Source organism: Gymnoscopelus microlampas, assembly GCF_963454915.1.
Source record: "Gymnoscopelus microlampas genome assembly, chromosome: 20".
Lineage (NCBI taxonomy): Eukaryota > Metazoa > Chordata > Actinopteri > Myctophiformes > Myctophidae > Gymnoscopelus > Gymnoscopelus microlampas.
Window position 1 is genome coordinate 45,884,807 of NC_139957.1, and position 21,245 is coordinate 45,906,051.

The 21,245-nt window shown below is 41.0% G+C and overlaps 1 protein-coding gene across 1 annotated transcript in view; it reads left to right on the forward strand.

Moving 5' to 3' along the window:
• The first annotated feature begins 16,876 nt into the window (after positions 1-16,876).
• The window catches only part of LOC311036163 (coiled-coil domain-containing protein 85C-A-like), a 59,980-nt gene continuing 55,611 nt past the window's right edge, over positions 16,877-21,245 (forward strand). Inside the window, exons 1-2 of the mRNA XM_084044690.1 lie at positions 16,877-17,333; positions 19,875-20,093. Coding sequence (XP_083900816.1) covers positions 17,112-17,333; positions 19,875-20,093 — 441 coding nt within the window. The 5' untranslated portion in view covers positions 16,877-17,111. The remainder of the gene's footprint in view (positions 17,334-19,874; positions 20,094-21,245) is intronic.

Consider the following 21,245-nt stretch of genomic DNA (forward strand, 5'->3'; position numbering starts at 1 on the left):
ATTGAAAAGAAATATATATTTGACGTTTAAGCATCCAAATCCAAATATAATCAAAGTATTCTGCAGCACCCTTGGACTGGCGTCACAGGCAGCACCCACTTTAATACACTCACTGTTATTTCTCTAAAGTATTGACATCACCCTCCTTAATGTGTTTCTACACTTATTCACCAGATATTTGACATTTGTTATTAAAGACCATCTACTCCCAGCAAGATTTCTGAAACATTCCTGAGAACGCTCAGAGAAGTTGAATACAGTGGTTCAATTTTACATGAAGTATAAACTCATATTCCACCTTTTTTATTGGTCTTTTAGTTGCATTCTTAGCTCAATGCAACACAGTAGTAACATGCGAGGGACACACTTGTGGAAATGATTCTTCAACAGTGCTGTCAGTGCTCGCTGACAGCATTACAGCACCAAGTTCAGTTTTAGGATAAAAAAAAGATAAATAAAGTCCTTGTTTCTGTGTGCATACTGCACTGGTTCCCAACCCTTTCAGCTTGAGACCCCAAAAAATATACACAAAAAAAAAAAAACACTTAAGGCCTATTTAATAGTGAAAATAGCCGATCTCCAAGCTCTCCAATGAGTGAAAGTTACACTACAGTGATTTATCAGCTGGGATATACAGCGCCACCGGCTGGCACGTTAAGTAGTTGCAGTAAGTGTTGGCTACTCTGACATAATGGAGCAAATACAGCAGGTTACACATGACCTTATGTCAGAGGTCACCTGAGGTCACCAGTGCTCATTGCTGTATGTTGAGTTTACATGTTGGATGGAAGCAGCCATACTCAAGGCTCCTACATTAGGACTTGTGTAGATTATAGATTATTATAACTATGCACCGATCACTACAAAATACCGCACGCACACACACACACACACACACACACACACACACACACACACACACACACACACACACACACACACACACACACACACACACACACACACACACACACACACACACACACACACACACACACACACACACACACACGCGCGCGCATGCATGTGTCCATTGTGTATATCTGTCTGTCTCTTATATGTCATCATGATTTGTGTGCATGGGGAACTCATTTGAAACAAGCTCAGTGCTTTTATGAGTCTTCCAGTTTAGTAGACCTTGTATTGTGAATTTGTACTTCCATGTACTGTTGTTCTCATGTCTTACTAAATAAAGTACATCAATCAATCAATTAAGTGTCCATTCGAAACACAGGGAAGATAACATCAAATTGTTATCTTGAAGGTTTGTGAAGGAGAATGATAGAGCATGTCCACTGTCCTCTCTTTAAACTACTTTTGTCACCGCAAGATTTAAATGAATTCCTTTCTACAGTGACATTTTATTTTCTGGTTTGTCTTTTGTCTATTGTCTATTGTTTATTGTCACCTGTACTTTGTTCAGGTGCAATAAATGCATACGTACTTTGTTCAAATTAAACAATATTTCCGCTGACAATTCATTCTTCATTCTGTGGATGTGTTGACATTTGATCAGTTAGGACAGGCGACCCCTGTCCTAAGGGTTGCCGACCTCAGAGCAACATCCCATCTGTTGCACCGAGTACGGTTACCTAGCCCTGAGTTAGGAGGATGATGCAATGCCACCTCATTCTGCTCTGCTCTGTTCTTATGGTTTGAATGGCAATACATGTAACTTTGAACCTTGAACAATTAACTGCAATAAATGTAGTGCTGCCTTTAACCCATTAAAACCGGGAAAGCATCTGTGTCATTTTAGATTTTATTTAGCTATATAGCAACATACTGTATGAAAACAGTGGTTCTCAAAAACAGCAGATCTACAAGCTCACTAGCGTGTCACTTCGCCCCATGCTGCGAGCTTGTTCATCTGCTATTTCTGATAATATAATGGAAACAATCTTGAAAGTGTTTGAAACATTTTTAATAATTTTCTGTCTTTTTTTCAACACAAATCTTCTCTTCTGGGGGTCTTCTCCACTGGCACCAGTCTATGCCGTGTGAGTGGGTAAGAGTTCAGCCAGATCCGACCCCCACTGACTCACACTCCAATTATAAAAGTTTAATACAGTACATACAAGATAAGCTAAAAGAGAACAAAAACAAAACAATATGCTCCTAACTGGCAGTGTGCACAAAACATGGCATAAATGAATTACACATATATATATATAATGTTTTATATTATAAAATCAGAGATTCCGTCAAAGCAGCACCTACCCCTAAATCATCATCACTTATTATGTGATAGGCAGGAGATATGGCATGACAATTGGGAATGATAGAAAAAATACGTGTGTGTGTGTGTGTGTGTGTGTGTGTGTGTGTGTGTGTGTGTGTGTGTGTGTGTGTGTGTGTGTGTGTGTGTGTGTGTGTGTGTGTGTGTGTGTGTGTGTGTGCGTGCGTGCTCACGCATGACAGCACTGTAGTTTCACGCATCAACTTGTGACAGTCCGGGATCTCCAAATATGGGCAAAAACTGGACAGACATATTCCTAGATTTATATTGTAGATAAAAGATGCAGATGCTTTGTTCTTTTTTTATTGTTGTACTTTGGCCTTCCATAACAGCATAATGAAGTGGGCAGAGGTTTACAAGAATCTATCAAATCAAATCAAATCAAAGTTTATTTATATAGCACATTTCACATGACAGAATCAAACAAAGTGCTGTATAGGTAAAACACACAACAAAGAGCATACAATGCAAAATAAACAGACGTAGCATACAACAATTAAGTGCAAATAAAAACAAATCAACCATTAGCACCAGTCGATGGAGAGGCAGGGATACATCAGATGGCAATATAAGCCAGGGAGAAGAAATGAGTCTTTAGCTGTGATTTGAAGGTAGCTAGCGACTGGCACGCTTTGATATGCAGGGGCAGAATATTCCAGAGCCTGGGGTCAGCCACTGCAAAGTCACCCGTTTTTTTTTGTGGGTGTTGCCGGCACCTCCAGCAGTAGCTGGTCAGCCGACCTCAAGGCTTTGGGTGGAGAATGATTAGAAATTAGATCGCCAAGGGACGGGGGTGCCAACCCATTTCGAATTTTAAAAACGAACATTAAAATCTTAAAATCTATTGGAAAACGGACAGGGAGCAAATGGAGCGAGGCTAAAACTGGAGTGATGTGGTCACGCTTCTTTGTCCCAGTGAGGAGACGGGCCAACTGCAGGCGCCTCAGCAATGATTGGTCAATGCCTATATATAAAGAATTACAATAATCCAGTCTTGACGAAATAAAAGCATGGATGACCCTCTCGAGGTCATGTTGCGAGAGATAGGGCTTGATCTTGGCTAGGAGTCTGAGGTGAAAGAAGCTGGTTTTAACGACCGAGCTAACCTGCTTATCTAATTTGAGTGCTGAATCTAGAGTGACACCAAGATTTTTTACAGAGGAGTGATTATAGGCGCTGAGGGGGATGACGGGTGGAGGAATGGGAGAATCGGGGCCGAAAATTATGATTTCTGTCTTGCTGTCGTTTAAATTAAGAAAATTTGAGCTCATCCAAGATTTGATGTCTGCTAGGCAGTCCTGTAATAATTGTGATGGGTTATGATCTGGGTTATTATCTTTTGGCTTAAGGGACAGGTAAATTTGGATGTCGTCGGTGAAGCAATGAAAAGATATATTATGTTTGGCTATGATTTCACCTAGGGGCAGTATATATAATAAAAAGAGTATGGGGCCCAGGATTGAGCCTTGAGGGACTCCAGAGGTCAGAGGGGCCATAGAGGATGAGAATTCCCCAAGTTTGACGGAAAAACTCCTATTTGTTAGATAGGATTTAAACCACTGTAGGGCGGTGCCAGTAATGCCTACATTATATTCGAGACGCGCTAATAGAATGGGGTGCAATACGTTAGTTAGCGCATTCCTCCGACAGCGCAGTGCTCCGACATTAAACAGTAAACCCGAACCAAACCCGCACCCTAACCCTAACCGCACGCGGATGCCACATAGTCGGAGAAAAGGTCTGTCGGATTAACGCATGCCTCCCAATAGAATGTTGTTGTCTACCGAGTCAAAAGCGGCTGTCAAGTCAAGCAGAACCAGGACAGCTGGGCTGCCAGAGTCTACAGTTAAAAGAAGGTAATTAAAAACTCTTAAGAGTGCCGATTCTGTGCTGTGACCTGATCTAAAACCGGACTGACATTTTTCATAGATGTCGTGGGTATTTAAAAACAGTTGCAGTTGAGCATAAACTGTCTTTTCCAGGACCCTGGACATGAATGGCAGCTGGGAAATGGGTCTAAAATTTGATAAAACGGAGGGGTCAAGATTCTTTTTTTAAATTAAAGTGTGTACCACAGCGTGTTTAAAGACTGCTGGGACACACCCTGTGTTGAGGCATGTGTTAATAATTGTTTAAATTGTAGGCCCGACTGAGCTAAAAAAAAAATTTAGGAGGCGAGAGGGAATGCTGTCAGATGGGCAGTTTGTGGGCCGTAGGTGACTGATTATATCTAACAGTGCAGAGAGGGATATGGGATCGAATTTGTCGAAGGATATGAGCAGACCTGAGGGTATTGATTGTATCAATACATTTAAAAAAAAAAACTCTCACAGAGGGTGGATGAAGGCACAAAAGAGGGTAAAGTGCGTGGGTTTACGAGGGTATTAAAAACATTACAAAGAACTTGGGGTTTGTGGCAATTATTAGAAACTATGGTGGAGATATAGTCCGTTTTGGCACGTTTGACGGCTATTTGGTAATCAGAGAAGCGGTCCCGTAGGATCTCTAATGAGACGTGAAGTTTATCTTTTTGCCATTTTCTCTCGGCTTGCCTGCATAAGCGTCTAAGAGCGCGGGTTGAGTCGTTGAGCCATGGCTCAGAAAGTGCTTTAGTGCGTGAATTCCTGAGGGGGGCAACGGAGTTGAGAATATCAGTGCATGTGAGGTTGAACCTAGAAGTGAGTGTCTCGGCACTGCAAGCACCACTGTCGTCAGGAGGGTGAGGTGATGAGGCATTAAAAATAGCAGAGAATTGTGATGGAGTTGAGGGGTTAATCGCACGCGAGCGGCGTGTGGGGGCAATAGAAATAGGCTCTGAGCAGGGAATAGAAACAGTGAATGAAATGGGAACATGATCCGAGGTTGAGGATAAGGGGCACAGTACAATGGGGGAAACAGTGAGTCCATGGGACAGAACAATGTCTAATATGTGACCCTTGTTGTGAGTCGGGACAGTGACTGACTGGGTGAGATTATAACAATCTAATAGATTTAGGAAGTCTTTGACTAGAGTTTTAGACTCGCAACAAACGTGGACGTTAAAGTCACCTGATATAAGTATATGGTCATAATGCATCATAGCTCCAGAGAGAAAGTCATTGAAATCAGTTATGAAGTCCTTGTTGTATTTGGGAGGGCGGTATATCACAGCACAAAGAACAGGGGATGACAATTTCAGTTCAAAGGACTGCAGTTCAAAGCTGGAGTAGCTAGCTTCAGATAATCTATCTGTAATCACATCCTGGGTTTTCCTCTGGTGTCTCTCTTTATCCAGACAACTAGTTATTGTTTATAAGTAACGTTAGTTACACACGTGGATGGTCATTCAACTATTGGATTGGTGGACGAGTATAAATCTCAAGGATGCCTATTTTCACGTCCCAATCTACCCGCCGCACCGGAAGTTCCTGCGCTTTGGCTACGAAGGCAAAGTGGAGAGTACACGGTGCTACCGTTTGGCATGTCACTGAGCCCCCGGGTTTTCGTGAAATGCACACAGACGGCAATAGCTCCGCTGCGGCAGCAGGGTCTTCGTCTGGCGACGTACATAGACGACTGGCTGCTGGCAGCGGACTCGAGTGACATGGCATAAATAAATTACACGCACGCACGCGCGCGCACGCACGCACGCACGCACGCACGCACGCACGCACGCATGCACGCACGCACGCACGCACACACACACACACACACACACACACACACACACACACACACACACACACACACACACACACACATAGGAGATATGGCAATTGGGAATGATACAAAAAATGTGTGTGTGTGTGTGTGTGTGTGTGTGTGTGTGTGTGTGTGTGTGTGTGTGTGTGTGTGTGTGTGCGTGCGTACGTGCGTGCGTGCTCACGTATGACACAGCACTGTGGTTTCACGCATCAACTTGTGACAGTCCGGGATCTCCAAATATGGGCAAAAACTGGATACAAACAGACAGACAGACAGACAGACAGACAGACAGACAGACAGACAGACAGACAGACATATTCCTAGATTTATACTGTAGATAAAAGATGCAGATGCTTTGTTCTTTTTTTATTGTTGTACTTTGGCCTTCCATAACAGCATAATGAAGTGGGCAGAGGTTTACAAGAATCTATCTGTAATCACATCCTGGGTTTTCCTCTAGTGTCTCTCATTACACTTTATCCAGACAACTAGTTATTGTTTATAACGTTAGTTACACACGTGGATGGTCATTCAACTCCTTATTCAGTCATCTGGGTTGTCAAGTTGCACTGCTCTAAGGTAAGTGGAATGGTGCCTATCAGGGATTCCGTTAGCTGGTATTTACCGGCCATTGACCGGTAAAATGTTTAATTGGCCGGTAATTATAAACACCACCGGCCACCGTGGCCGGTTGGAAAAATGCTGTTATTAGGCTATTTTATCATTTAAGCCTATTATTAATATTATTATTTGCGTAAAGTAGTTGGCTACAACCGTTACAATCATAATCATTTAAAGGCTTTATCATGATCTGACTGTGTGATTTAATTCCGACAGCTGCTTGGCTGCTGCTGTGCGCTGCAGTTATAGATTAGCCTATTCGTTGTACGATGGTGGCGCGCGTTGAAAATATCAGAGCTACAAGCTCACAGCACGTCGCAACGCACCGCGTTGTGAGCTTGTATGTCTGCTATTTTTGATACGCCACAACACAGCTGAGAGACACAGCTGTCTGTGTCTCCTCCGCGCTGAGTAGGGTGGTTCGCTCAGGTGTTGATAAACAGAACTGGGATTTTCTGAGGTGATAGAATCTGAACCAAACCGGAACCAATTGTCGATAAAGGGACCCGTCCCGAACACGTGTGGGTCGTGGATATTATGCAAGCACAGTGACTGTCTGTCTGCAATGGATAAAGTGGTGAAAGTTGGTGAAAGCAACTATAGGGGCAAGTAATCAACCTCGCGCAAGGCCACATATACAGTATCATGACATATATAATTAACGTTAACAAAACAAAACAAAACCTACTTTTGTATATCAAGGTTGAATTAGAATCGATGTAAAGCCCAAAATATATATTCATTTGTTTATACTGTGCGACGGTGTTGCGCAGGGAAACCACAGCCCGCAGGGTGATTAGAACTCGCCTCAAAACACCCTCGCCCCCATTTTTCAGGCGGGCCAGCGGTTCTTGTATTCTTGTATTTCTTTTACTGAGGATAAGGGTAGAACTAGGTTTAGGATTAGGTATAGTTTTACTGAGGTTAAGATTAGGAATAAGGTTAGGGTTAGGCATAGTTTACTGATATGTTTAGGAATACTAGGCGAATACCGCCGGATTTTTCCCGGAGCGACTGTGTTTTGGGGCGAGCGTTTTGGTATTTTCGTCACGCAGCAGTTCACTCAGTTCATTCATTTCATTTTTGGCAAGCGACATCTCTGCATGATATAGACTATAGTAGATCATATAATTTAGTTATCTATAAAAACAGGAACAGATTACATCTGTGATAAAGTGGAAAGAAGCGCAGCTCTAACGTAACGAGGTGTAATGAGCCTAATCAGTTGGGTGCATGTATGCAGTGCAAACACGCATGTGACGTTAATTATAATATGGCCGGTAAATGTATTCTTTGGCCGGTAAGATATATTCCCTGCCAGCCATGGTGGCCGGCCCAAAAAATGCCTGGCAGAAACCCTGGTGCCTATATGTCCTGTATTTAATATTTGCCAAAATAAAGTTGAATTTATGTGGACCTGGGTAGTGTGCGTAAGAAAATACTTCCAGATACAAAGTACCATCTAGATCAGGGTTTCTCAAAAGTGGGTGCCGTACGTGAGACCCTAGGGTGCCGTGATGCAAGAACACGTGGTGCCGCAGAGTACTTTGATAATATTTGGAATTTATCAGTTTAACCCCTTATACCCTCTAGCTATACTTAAATAAAACGGACCTGAGCTGCACTGTACTTGATGCGTTCTTTTTTGACACCGCCAAAAATAGCCGATCTGCGTTGTGAGCTTGTAAATCGGTTATTTTTGGCAAATGCTCCCCCCAGAATAGGGATGCTGGGGTTCAAGTGGTTCAAGTAAAGTTATTCTCAATCTGTCCTATAATGGAAACGGATATTATCCCGTGACATAAGTTTTCCTCGTGACATACTGTACTGTATCTTAGGGGGAAAGATTTACATATTTACGTACCATAATATGTCATAAATTGAAGGTGCTACAAATGTAATAATGTGATTTAGGGGTGCCATTGATTAAAAAGTTATTTACAGGGGTTCCCTGAGCCAAAAAAGTTTGAGAACCACTGATCTAGATCTTCGACGTTTTCAGGCCAAGGACCCCTATGAAAAATATTTTGTACACAGTAAAAAAATATATTTTATACATTCTTGCATTTTGGACGCCATCTTGAAAATGATGCCTTTCCGGAAGGTATATTTTCCTAGATTTTATTTTATTTTAAAGGGTAAAACTGCTCCGTTCTTGTGCTAAAAGAGTGACTTTGAGAGCAGTTTTACCGTACAATGTAAGTCAATGAGGAGCATATTTTGAATTATCAATTTCTAATCAATGGAGCAATTATTTTTGATTTTTTGCCCACCTTTGGAGTTACATCATGGCAAGGTAACTACACAACCCAAACCTCTACCAAAGTGGTCTTGCCCTTTAAGCATGCCTATATAGGTACCAGAATCAATTGAAACATCTTTTAGATCATGTTTTACAATTGAGATGTAGCCATTTTAATCTCCTGACACCTTTCCAGGACGTATATTGTCCTGTTTTTTTTTATGTTATTTAACATGCCCAATACATACCAGAATCCATTGAACAACCTTTTGTATCAATTTCTTAGAGGTTAAACCATAATGACCTGTCTATTTTTGTGATCGGCAGTGCTCTCTCTCTCTCTCTCTCTCTCTCTTGTTGTTTAAGTAATCAGAATGTAATTTAAATGACTAAAATATAAAATCTGCCTGTCTAATAGAAATAACCAAAATTGGCTGAATTCTGTCAGAGAGAATAAAACAAATATAAGGTCAAAGTAACAAGTGGAATGTAGCCAATAATGTTACTTTTATTCCTTTATATTTGGCTCAAATGTAAAGGAGTATTAGTGTTTTTGTCTTCACAAATGGCCAGTGTGGAGATATAATCCCCCCATCTGGTCCTTGGCCAGGGGTCTCCTACCAGTGGGACGAGCAGCGAGGACCTCGCTGGAGTAAATGTGAAAACTGTTGTAAATTGTACGCTTACAAGTACAATTTACTCAAAAACTCACTACAGTATGTAAATGTAACTCATTTATTATTTTCTTTCCAGATGTATATCCTCTCTGGGTTCGTTGGCATTTCAATGATCCTTCACATCTGTACACATGTGTCAGGTTTCAGTCTCAGGAACTTCCCACAGGATTGTGAATCCATGTTTCCACAACTTAAAAATGGACACGACGCACATTATAAACCTCAGAGCAGCGAGGCACCATTTAAGATCACATTCACTCACTCCAACATGGATGACATGATTACAGGTATAGATACAGTCTCTCTCTCTCTCTCTCTCTCTCTCTCTCTCTCTCTCTCTCTCTCTCTCTCTCTCTCTCTCTCTCTCAGCTCTGTCTGTTTGTGTCTCTCTCTCTCTCTCTCTCTCTCTCTCTCTCTCTCTCTCTCTCTCTCTCTCTCTCTATCTCTCTCTCTCTCTCTCACATATTAATTAAAAGTCACTTTCCCATAGGAAGGAGGTGTTTGACTGTACCTCGTGCTGTTTACATTTCTGTCAATCAATCAATTAAAAACATCAGTTTAATTGTCCAACTTATTTCCCAGTGCATCTAGAGAGCAGTCCATCCAGGTATTTCAGGGGCTTTATGTTAGAGGCGCGGGACCCTCAGACAAACCGTTCTGTTGGAACATTTACTGTGTTGGACGATAACTTGTCTCGTCTCCTGGACTGTAATGGATTGCCGGTAAGACTGTTTGCTTTTAATCATTGTTCATAATAGCAACAGTTATTCAAAGTGTTAACATACATGTCCAGTTTTCATTCTCAATTATCCGTTTGACTTTGTGATGAATGAAGTTGATCATAAACCTCATGGTTTAAGTCAGTTGTTCATAAATCTAACCCCTGGACATAGACTGCTGCTAGCTTCCTTTCATCTTGTACTAGCAGTAGGTCATTGTTTTATTATCAGCTCCAGGGATGAGACCACTGCTTCAAACCAACACATTCTTCTAGACATGAACATTATACTATATGGGAGATATCATAAACAGGTATCATAAACATATTATGTTTATGATATCTCCCACACAGCCCATAAACATTAATTGTTGCTGCTGCTACTGAAATTTATTTTATGATGTTTTTTTAATTATTTTATTTTCTATCTTCTCAGGGTTCAGCTGTAAGTCATAAAAACAACCAACTGAAAAATATCATTCAAGTGAACTGGACCGGACATGGAATGGCACCAAACATCTATTTTAGGTTACTGTTTAAATAATCATGTATTATACAGTATTATAATGATGCATTGTTGTGTTAATATGCGGTACCAAACTGTGTAAATGTGTTATATGTTTCAGAGCCACTTTTCTCGAGGATTCTGATGTGTTCTGGGAAACAAGTGTCAGTTTAACACAAACTCTAAATGCAAAGCAAATGACCACACCTGTTAAAACAACTGCAACAACACCATCGACGTCCTGGAGCAGTCAGTCAGCACTCACCTCCCCTTATGCCTCAAAACAAACTACCAATCTACTTGCAGACAACCCACCTCAACTTATCACAGTATTGCCTACGAACAGCACAACTCCTACATCTCCATCGTTGAAATGGCTCAAGGTTTTTATCAAACCTTTTTGCTAAATGATTTGCATAAAATGTATGAACTTCCAGCATTAATTGTGCACTAACTGCTGTTTCTCTCTCTCTCTCTCCATCTTGTTCTCTATGTCTGTATGTCTTCTGTACTTTTTGGTGTCTTCCCTATGATTTATGTTCTCGTGTTTTTATTCTATCCTACTCTCTCAGATAGGCACAGCGCTCATGATTGGAAGTATTCCTTTCTACACATTGGTATACACCACTGCTTTATATGAAGTGAGGCATGGCAAATTACGTTTTATATATTTTATCACTTCATTTTAAGTAGACTTCAGTAACAAAAAAGGAAAAAAGAAAACGTCTTTTTAGTGCTGCAAAGCTTTCTGGAATATAATTTACGCACCTGTTCATTTTGTGCATTTTTCAACTGAGATGGCTCCCTTGATTTTGTTTTGTCAGATGGAATCCTTATACGTGAGTACCTATAACTCGAATAACATCTATACCACACATCCTCTCTCTCTCTCTCTCTCTCTCTCTCTCTCCCCTAACCAAATCTGCTATTTAAATATGTGCCCAGAATTATTCGTACAACTCAACTGTAACTCTGTGTGTTTCTGTGTGTTTAGGTCACTCTTATCGCTCTCGTTTGTGTGATGATACTCCTTACTTTCATTATTCTAGTACTACTGTGGATACGAAAGGATGATTATGATGAAGATCATCATCCCGTGTAAGTTTCACAGTTTTAATGTTATTTAGAAGTATTTGTGGCATTGACCACATCATGTGTTCCTTCCCCCCCCCCTTCTTTATAGTTCTCCTCTCCGTGTGGTTTCCATGGTTCATGAGATTTTTTGCAGTAAGGAAATTTAATCTCATTTTAATTATTAACTTTATTGTTCAAAGTTATGGTGTAACTGTCTAGAAATAAAATGGACAAACCAGCACATTTCACTACTACTGTTCAACCATTCTGCTAGTTATTCCTGATTGTGTCTCAAACACAGTTGCCGCCATCTTTGTTGGTTTGAGGAACATTGAGGAGCTGCAGGATATTACACCAGCACGGGAAGTGATGTTTGGATATATGGCCTGGAGGGTCCTGTTTCACATGCCATTCATTATTTACATCATAGGTGAATTTATCATTTTATTTCCCTGCTATAAATACATTACTGGTTTGTGCAGTGCAGGGGCGTAATTTCAGAGAAATGTAGGGTGTGGCAGGTGAGAGCGAGAACGTTTGGGGTTTTCTTTCTCCCCAAAAAATACAGTTTTGGGGGCCTTTACAGTTATGTTACAGCAATTTCACACCATAAATGTAGTACATTGCGTGTCTTATGCTAAAGGAGAGAAGATGTTCCACAATAACCCATATCAGATTCATTACTGAAGTAACTGAGTAGAAATGCTCAAAACACTTATATAGCCATAGCCATATATAGTAAATTAATTTCATATCGAGGAAATGGTTATGTTGATTCTACTGTATGCACTGAACACAAACAAACAATAATGCATAGCTAATAAAGCGCCAGGATGAAATGAGAGAGTGAACTTAATTAAATAATGAATTGAAAGACTAAACAACAACTATTTTTTTTTTAAAAGAAAAAAGACAAAATTCTATTTTGGATGCAAAGTTGTGAGCCCAAATGTCGCCTCTGCTTGTGCAGTGATTGATTACATTTTTTAAATCACTTTTTTTCCCTGATACAGGATGCTGTGTTGCAAAAGACCCAGATTGCTGCCTGGTGAGAACATGAACACCTTCAATTATTGAATGATGACATGAATGTGTTGTTGTGTGAGCATATTTAATTCACTGCAAAACATATCAGTAACTTCAATAGTACCATGATGCTGATTCAATTTCATTTCACTACACACTACTGGGCGGCAGTGGCTCAGGGGTAGAGTGGCCGGGTAAAGTGAACCGGAAACCACAAGGTTCCCAGTTCGATCTCGGGCTGAGGGGCTCCCCCCGAGTTAGTGTCGAAGTGTCCTTGAGCAAGACACTGAACCCCTAATTGCTCCCGATGAGCAGGTAGCCTTGCCTTGCATGGTTTCCTCTGCCATCGGTGTATGAATGTGTGTGTGAATGGGTGAATGTAATGCACAATCTATGTAAAGTGCTTTGGATAAAAGCGTTATATAAATGCACAATTTAACATTTACTACTCTCTGAATTATAGATCCTGTTCCCCAGGACATGCAGTGCTATTGTCTCTACTATTTTCTACTTTGTAAACATTGGTTTTGTTGTAGCTCTCATTGTTATTATTTTGTGACCTATGATTTTTGCACTGGTTAACCTTAATCAGTGCTAAAATCATGTTGTTGCTTTGTTTTCCTTTTTGTGTAACATGCTATAAAATCAAGTGGTATTTCATAATTTACTGCTTTTATAAAAAAAATATGTATGCCTTTTGGTAGATGGGTTGATGTAGTGTTGCATATAGTCAATAACTAATGACATTTGCTGAATTTAAAAAGTTTTATCAAATGATTTATTGACTCCAGAATGCAGCTGTCAGGTTTATAACCAGAACTAGAAGAGCAGATCACATCAACCTCATTTTAATCTCCATGGTTACCCATTTGTTTTAGAATAGATTTCCAGATTTTACTGCTTACTTTGAAAGTATGTCTCTATCTTGATACTTCCTTCATGGCAAATGTTTTTATCACCTTTGATTAATGCACATTACTGCATCTAAACTTGATGCATCAATTTAAACATTAAACATTCTTTCTTTATGCTATGCAGTGTGAGGTGTTGTATGTGTTGAACATGCATATATAGCATGCTAGTAAAATATTTCACTATTTCAGTCACAGTTTATTTTCCTTTTTCTATTTTAATGAGGATGATGTATAACATCATCCTCTGACGTAATTTCAGACTTCTGTGCTCTATAGCTCTGGTTCTGTTGATGAATTCCTCCTAAAGGCTCATTATGAATTGCATTTTTATAGCGCTTTTTGTTATATCATATATCTCCTTTATATATGCATCCAGCTCTAATCTTTCCTTCTTCTTTTATCTCCTGTCATTGTTGGACCCGCCGCCTGCTTTTGCACACCTAAATATAAGATGTGTTTCAGCTCCAGGAGCTGAAGTTGTTGAGTTGAAACCTACCTGTTGACCTTTTTAATCATTTTTTTTTTGTTTTTCAGTAATTTGCTATGTTTTTCTAGGTTTAGTCGTCAAAAGTGTTTCTCCTGAATTGGACAGCTGTTGTCGTCATTTTAACTAATTTCATTGCATCTAATAAATTTGTATTCTTAAACTTACGAGTTGAGTTTTTTTTCCATACATTCAGTCAAGCCAAACCTACACAGGTTGTGTATCATTTTCATTCTTAGTATTAATTTAGTGTGTTTCCCCTTTTTATGAAGTTAAAACCTTCGGACCTGGACTTGGGCAGAACATGGTCTCTGCCTGGTCCTCAACCACCAGAGATCACCTGATGTGGATCACATTGTTCCTGCCATTGTTTGATGGGTTAGGGTCAACCCATTTAGTGTCATGTAGAATCCAGTGCGCCGCTTTCCACTCAAACGGGTAGCCGGGTATCAAAATATCATGTTGTTCCTTCCAGGTCCTTTCTCCACAGAACTCTGGGACTGACTCATATCTTTCATATTGTTTTTTCATGTAATCACTCTGTATGTTTGGGTTGACTGACCTATTGGCTTCAGTGTCCTTCTAGGAGCAAACGTTAGATTGAATAGGTATCATACTTACTTACTTACTTACTTAGTCCTCTTCGTCCCCTGTGGCATTCAAAGTGGGGTCGGGGACCCCCAGGGGTCCTTAAGGGAGTTCCAGGGGGTCCCCAGTTAAATGATGGATAGTTAGGAAACAAATGGACCCTTATGGGTCTGTAACTCTGAGAGTGTACAAATGGAACCATTTGGTTCCATTTGTACACTCTCAACCTTTGTGATGTGGTCCTGCTCCATACTCAGCACATGTCCTGAAGCCATCTCAGGCGTCTGATGTACAGTATTATCTTGTGTCCTTGCTTACTGTAAGTCGCTCTGGATTAAAAGCGTCTGCTAAATGCCTAAACTGTAAACTGTAAACTGTAAACTGTAAGGCTGTATTGCTTTGATCACTGGTTCACAACCTTTTCAGGCTGCGATCCCCCAAAATAAACGTATTTGAACTGGGGACCCCCCTACCCTGATAAGCATTTGGAATTGTATATAGACACTATTCACCAATCAAAGGGAAGCTGGCACGCAGCAGTATAGGGCAATGTTTGTCATAATGTTTACATTTCAAGGTCTCTCCTTAACTCTGACAGTATACAAATGGAACCAAATGGACCCGTCCAGTTGTATATACTGTCAGTTACAGACTTGTAAGGGTCAATTCAAATGTATTTATGTCAGACACTATTCATGTCAAATTCTGTCTGCCATGAAAAAGGCCTGACTACAGCAATAGATGTCCAGACTACAGATAGTATAATATATAAATATAGAATAGATGTCTGTCTACAGATAGTATATTATATAAATATAGAATAGATGTCTGTCTACAGACAGTATAATATATAAATATAGAATAGATGTCTGTCTACAGACAGTATAATATATAAATATAGAATACAGCCATGGTGTCCAGCAATGCAAATGAGATTTGTTTACTGAGATGTGCAGTGACAGTTTCTCAACACTAGAGTGTACTGGTGGATAAAGCTAGGAAGTAGGCCTACCCGAATGCAATGACAACACAGATGGAAACAACAAGGAACGACGCATGATTAATTGATTGATTGAATACTTTATTAACCGTTTGCACCGAAAAAGCACAGTAAAGTACAGTTCAATACAGGAGGATTTTAAACCCAAGAAAGCACTATGGCTTGTTTCCATTGGGGTCCTTTGTACGCAATTCATTGAAACTTTTAATGACAGAAATGTAGCCTATACTTTACTGAACTGTAGGCCCTACTGTACAGTAGATTATAAATGCAGCCAGGACATAACCACACACACTGGTGGCATATTTAATATATAGGCTAAATAGGCATAATCGTCATAATTGTTTCGAAAAACGTTCACATTTTCAAATATAAAAAGGCAGAAATATATATATATATTTTTTTACTTAAAATAAAATGATTAAATATGTCAATAATGTATTTGTATATTTAAGTTATTGTCATATCTGTGCAATTTTTGATTAGGAAGCCTAAAAGGCAAACAGAAATAACATTTTCATTCACATGTTCCAGTATTTAATAGCCAAACACACAATTAAATTAAAGTGACAGCCCCCCAGACTCATAGAGAGAGAGAGAGAGTTATGACACGTTTTGATCTGTGCGCAAAACGGGCCGCTGGGGGCTGTAATAGTTCCAAACATTGGAACTATCTCATTGAAATTGAGAACGAGCATTTCCGCATTCCATTCTTCCGATGCGAGTCAACCCTAATGTCGTCACTCTCATATTAGATCACACTGGACAGCCGTAGTTCCGCGTGCGTCACAGAAGGGGGCGTGAACATAGAAGTTACTACGATGAGAAGCAGCCTGGCGGTCAGTGAGTGTTGTCTGTTCTGTGGGTCAGTCCGTCCGTTTACTGCGCTCTCTAGCAACACAAGAACCGGGCTCCGGAGGAGGATACATCATACACACAAGTTGAATTAATATTGTTTATGTATCATTTGTTAACAGAGTGGATCTCGTGGCCGCTATAGAATCTATAGATAGTTTTATTTGTGTTAAATCCTACAGACAGGATTAACGGAGCTCAGGCTGTGGGTCACCTGCTCCTGACCGGGCTGTGGAGAAACCTGCGTCCCTTCAGAGGAAACAACAGGATTAATGTGTGTTGTTGTATTATTATTATTATTATGATGTCATTGATGTGGTCCTGGATGCAGCATGATGATCATCATCTAACATGGATCTGAGATTAATGACGTTTTCACTGAAGAAACTCCACTGAGGATTCACCTGGAAATATTATACTTGGAGCTTTATTGGAAACAAACGGTGCTTTGCTTTGCTCTGTGGGGGGGGGGTACTAATACATAATGGACGCAGTGGGGGACAGGGACCACCGGGACCACCGGCACCAGCACCCGGACCACCGGGACCAGCAGCACCGGGACGCGGGCGGCCGGCCGTCCGACCAGGAGCTGCTGCTCCTCGGCCAGGAGGAGCTGGTGCGGAGGCTCCGCCGCGCGGAGACAGACAGGATGAGTCTGATGCTGGAGCAGGGAGACAGGATGAAGGACGTGAACCGCAGCCTGCAGGTCAGGAACTATTACTAAGTACATTTACTCCTCAAGTACCGTACTTAAGTACAATGTTGAGGTATTTTTTACCTTACTTTACTGAAGTGTTTCAATTGTTTTACACTTTTACTTCTAAGCTTAGCTACTCATAGCCTAGCTCCTCTCCCTCCGCTCTGAGATGAGGTTCCACAGCGTCGGGTACAGGCAGGTGACGACACTGGTAGTAATTGTCCACTATGCATGATGATTCTGACCTTTTTCCTCACATCGTATCCATAAAGTAAAGCTCAGCCCCTCTGCTTTCAGATGTTTTACATTTTAGCGGGCCAAGAAAGTTTTACCGACGAGTTGAAACAAGCGTTTAAACTGCGTTTTTAGTCAGCCTGTGGCCAGTCAACCCCCGTCCGCATGCGCTGTACTGCTCCCCGTACGATTGCATTGGGAAAACATGGCCACAGACTGACTAGAAAAGCGATTTAAAAGCTCGTTTCAACCCGTTACTTAGATTTTCTTGGCCGCTAAAATGTAAAACATCTGAGAGCAGGGGGGCTGACCTTTACTTTTTGGATACGATGTGAGGAAAAAGGTCAGAATCATGCATAGTGGAACATTTTCGCTCATGTCGTCACCTGCCAGTACCCGACGCTGTGGGACCTCATCTCGGAGCTATGCTGCTATTCTCATAGACAACATTACACTGCCGTGAGAGCTCTCCGTCTTTTAGTAAAAAATAAACTAAACTACTTCACTACTCATTGAAACAAAGGCGGTTTTGTGCTGTTTAAAGTCTATTCTCCAGGGTGGGAAGCCTCTCAGAACCCCACCTTCTCTGTAGAATACACTTTATGGGCAGAACATAACATAATGTCCGCCAGACGGAAATTATTTATTTATTCCACTGCGCCCCCTACAGGTCTGGTCAATGATAATCTATATTGACTAAATCTGTAGAGGACGCAGTGGAGAAAATACAATTTCAACCTGGCGGACATATTTTATGTTCTGCCCATAAAGTGTATTCTACAGAGAAGGTGGGGTGCTGAGAGGCCTCCCACCCTGGAGAATAGACTTTATAAAACACAAAACTGCCTTTGTTTCGTTGAGTAGTGAAGTAGTTTTGTTTATTTTTTACTAAAGACAGAGACCTCTCACGGTAGTGCAATGTTGGGTCTATGAGCAGAGTGTTAGAGTTTGATCGATTGATTGAATACTTTGTTTAGAAGTTTGAACATGAAAGTACAGTTTAAATACAAGGTCAACTGAATAGGATTTAAAAAGCCCATGAAAGCCTAATGGCTTGTTTCAAATGTGGTCCTTTTGTACTCAATGCATAGTGACACTAAATGACAGACAGATATACAGTAATAGCTCACAACGTGTCCATGTAGATCGGCTATTTGAACTGTTTGAAAATGTTTTTAAAAATAGTAAAAAAATGACAAAGACGCAGTGGTGAAAAGTAACTAAGTACATTTACTTAAGTACTGTACTTAAGTAAAATGTTGAGGTATTTGTACTTTAATTGAGTATTTCCAATTTCCAATACTTTTACTTCTACTCCACTACATCTCAGAGGCAAATATTGTGCTTTTACTCCACTACAATTATTTGAAAACTTTAGTTACTAGTTACTTTTCAGACCACTTTAGCCCTATTTTATACATAGGCTATTTGAAAATAGCCGATCTACAAGCTCACAACGCGTCGCATCGCGACGCGTTGTGAGCTTGTAGATCTGCTAATTTCAAATATTTTAGCACTTTTACTTTTGGTACTTTAAGTATATTTTGATGCCAATACTTTTCTACTTTTACTCAAGTCAATTTTGAATTCTGGACTTTTACTTGTAACGGAGTATTTCTATATTGCATTATTGATACTTTTACTTAAAGGTAGGGTAAGTGATATTTTTTGGTTAAAACAAAAAGTATTTTGTTAAAAGGTTAAAGCACTATATTGTGATAGTAATCATTGCTAAAGAGTGTTTGTTCAGTAGCAGTGTTAAATAGTTCTATATTCTGATAGTAATCATTGCTATAGAGTGTTTGTTCAGTAACAGGAGTCTCCCCGTCTCTCCAGCTCTTTAATAAACAGAAAATACATTTTCCGGTAGGTGTCAAAATCTCAGCCAATCAGGAGAAAGTATCCATTTTTAAGCTTCATTTTTATAGTGTTCCAGTTCCAATTTTGTCTGCCCATTTCTTAGTGTCATCACTTCCAATTTCACTTGTTTAATCTATATCCTGATTGAGTTCTCTATCCTGATTGGATAAAATTGGAAATGAAACTGAAACTGAAATGAAAATGCATTTTCTGTTTTATAAAGAGCTGGAGAGACAAGGAGACTCCTTTTACTGAACAAACACTCTATAGCAATGAGTACTATCAGAATATAGAGCTATTTAACACTTATTTTAACCAAAGAAAATCACTTACCCTACCTTTAAGTAAAATATCGTTTAGGGATAATGGGTAAAAAAGGCACCGGGGGAAAATCTGTCCCGCAGTCCATTTACCATGTATGTATGTTTACCGTTCTTCCACCACTTGGCCCCTCAGGTCCACCTCCATGAGATCCGCAGCCTGAAGGAGGTCAACCAGAAGCTGCAGAGCGACAACGCGGAGCTGCGGGAGCTCTGCTGCTTCCTGGACGATGACCGGCAGAAGGGCAAGAAGCTGGGCCGCGAGTGGCAGCGCTTCGGCCGCCACACGGCCACGGCCCTGTGGAAGGACCTGGCCGTCTACCAGCAGAAGCTCCGGGAGCTGGAGGACAACCAGGTAGAGAGAGAGAGGCCAGGGACGTGCACAGATAGACTCTAGGTGGTTGCTAGAGCACCTGCCCTTTGCCCTCTTGACCAGAAGTGCCCTTTTGAAAAAAATTAAAAAATGTTTTTTTTTGTTTTTCCAGTTTACAGCAGGGGTCTTCAACAGGGGAGTCCGGGACCCCTAGGGGGTCCTCAGAGTTACTACAGGGGGTCCGCCAAATCTTTATGTGATATGATTTTTCTTTTTACCATAACCACTCGAAACCTAGCATCCCTTTTCTGAGGAGAACTTTAGCCAAAAATAGCAGATCTACAAGCTCACAACGCCTCGCGCTGCGAGGCGTTGTGAGCTTGTAGATCGGCTATTTTTGGCAAAGAGGTATAGGTGTAGAGGGGAAAAAAAGAGCAGACCAAGTAAACAAAAAAAAAGTATAATTTACTTGAGCACCTGCCCCTCAAAATGTCTGTGCACGCCACTGAGGAGAGGAGGCGGACCGGACGGTGACACATTATTGACCCGTTCAATCCGGGGGAACTAGTGATGCGCGGGCCGACCCCGTAACCCGCAGGTCCCGCGGGTTGAACCGCGGGGCGGGCGGACGGACGGGTTATAGATTACGACGCAATTATCGCGGGGCGGGCGAAGCGGGTCAACCCACGGAAGAAAAAAAAACCCATCAAAACACACCTTCTCTTTCTCACACGTGAGCTTGTTTTTGTGTAAGTTTGGTGGGGGGGGCGTGCCGGCGCGATAATCCGTTCCATAGTTATTGTCAGTCTAATGTAGGTTGTTTTCGCCAAAAAGCAACAGAAAGCAGAGAAAAGGGCATTCTTCCAAATCCATTAACATGGAAGTGAATGTAGCTCAGGCACCTGCACACATAGACCTGAAAGGAGGCTTGAGCCCCTGCCCCTCTACCCGTCGGTTAAAAAGTGCCCTCTTCAGACTAGAAAAAAAATACAAATCTATAACCCCCAAAAAATAAATTTCAACTGCCCCTAGCGGCCTAACGGTAAGGCCCACAGAAATGTCAGTGGATGTGTTGGATGCAGCTCAAAGTGAACTTTACTCAGGTATCTAGTTTGTCGCCGCCCGACCTTTCTAGCCTGTGTTATTAAAGAAAAACGGGCGACAATGGCCAAAACTCAATCGAAAACCGGCAAA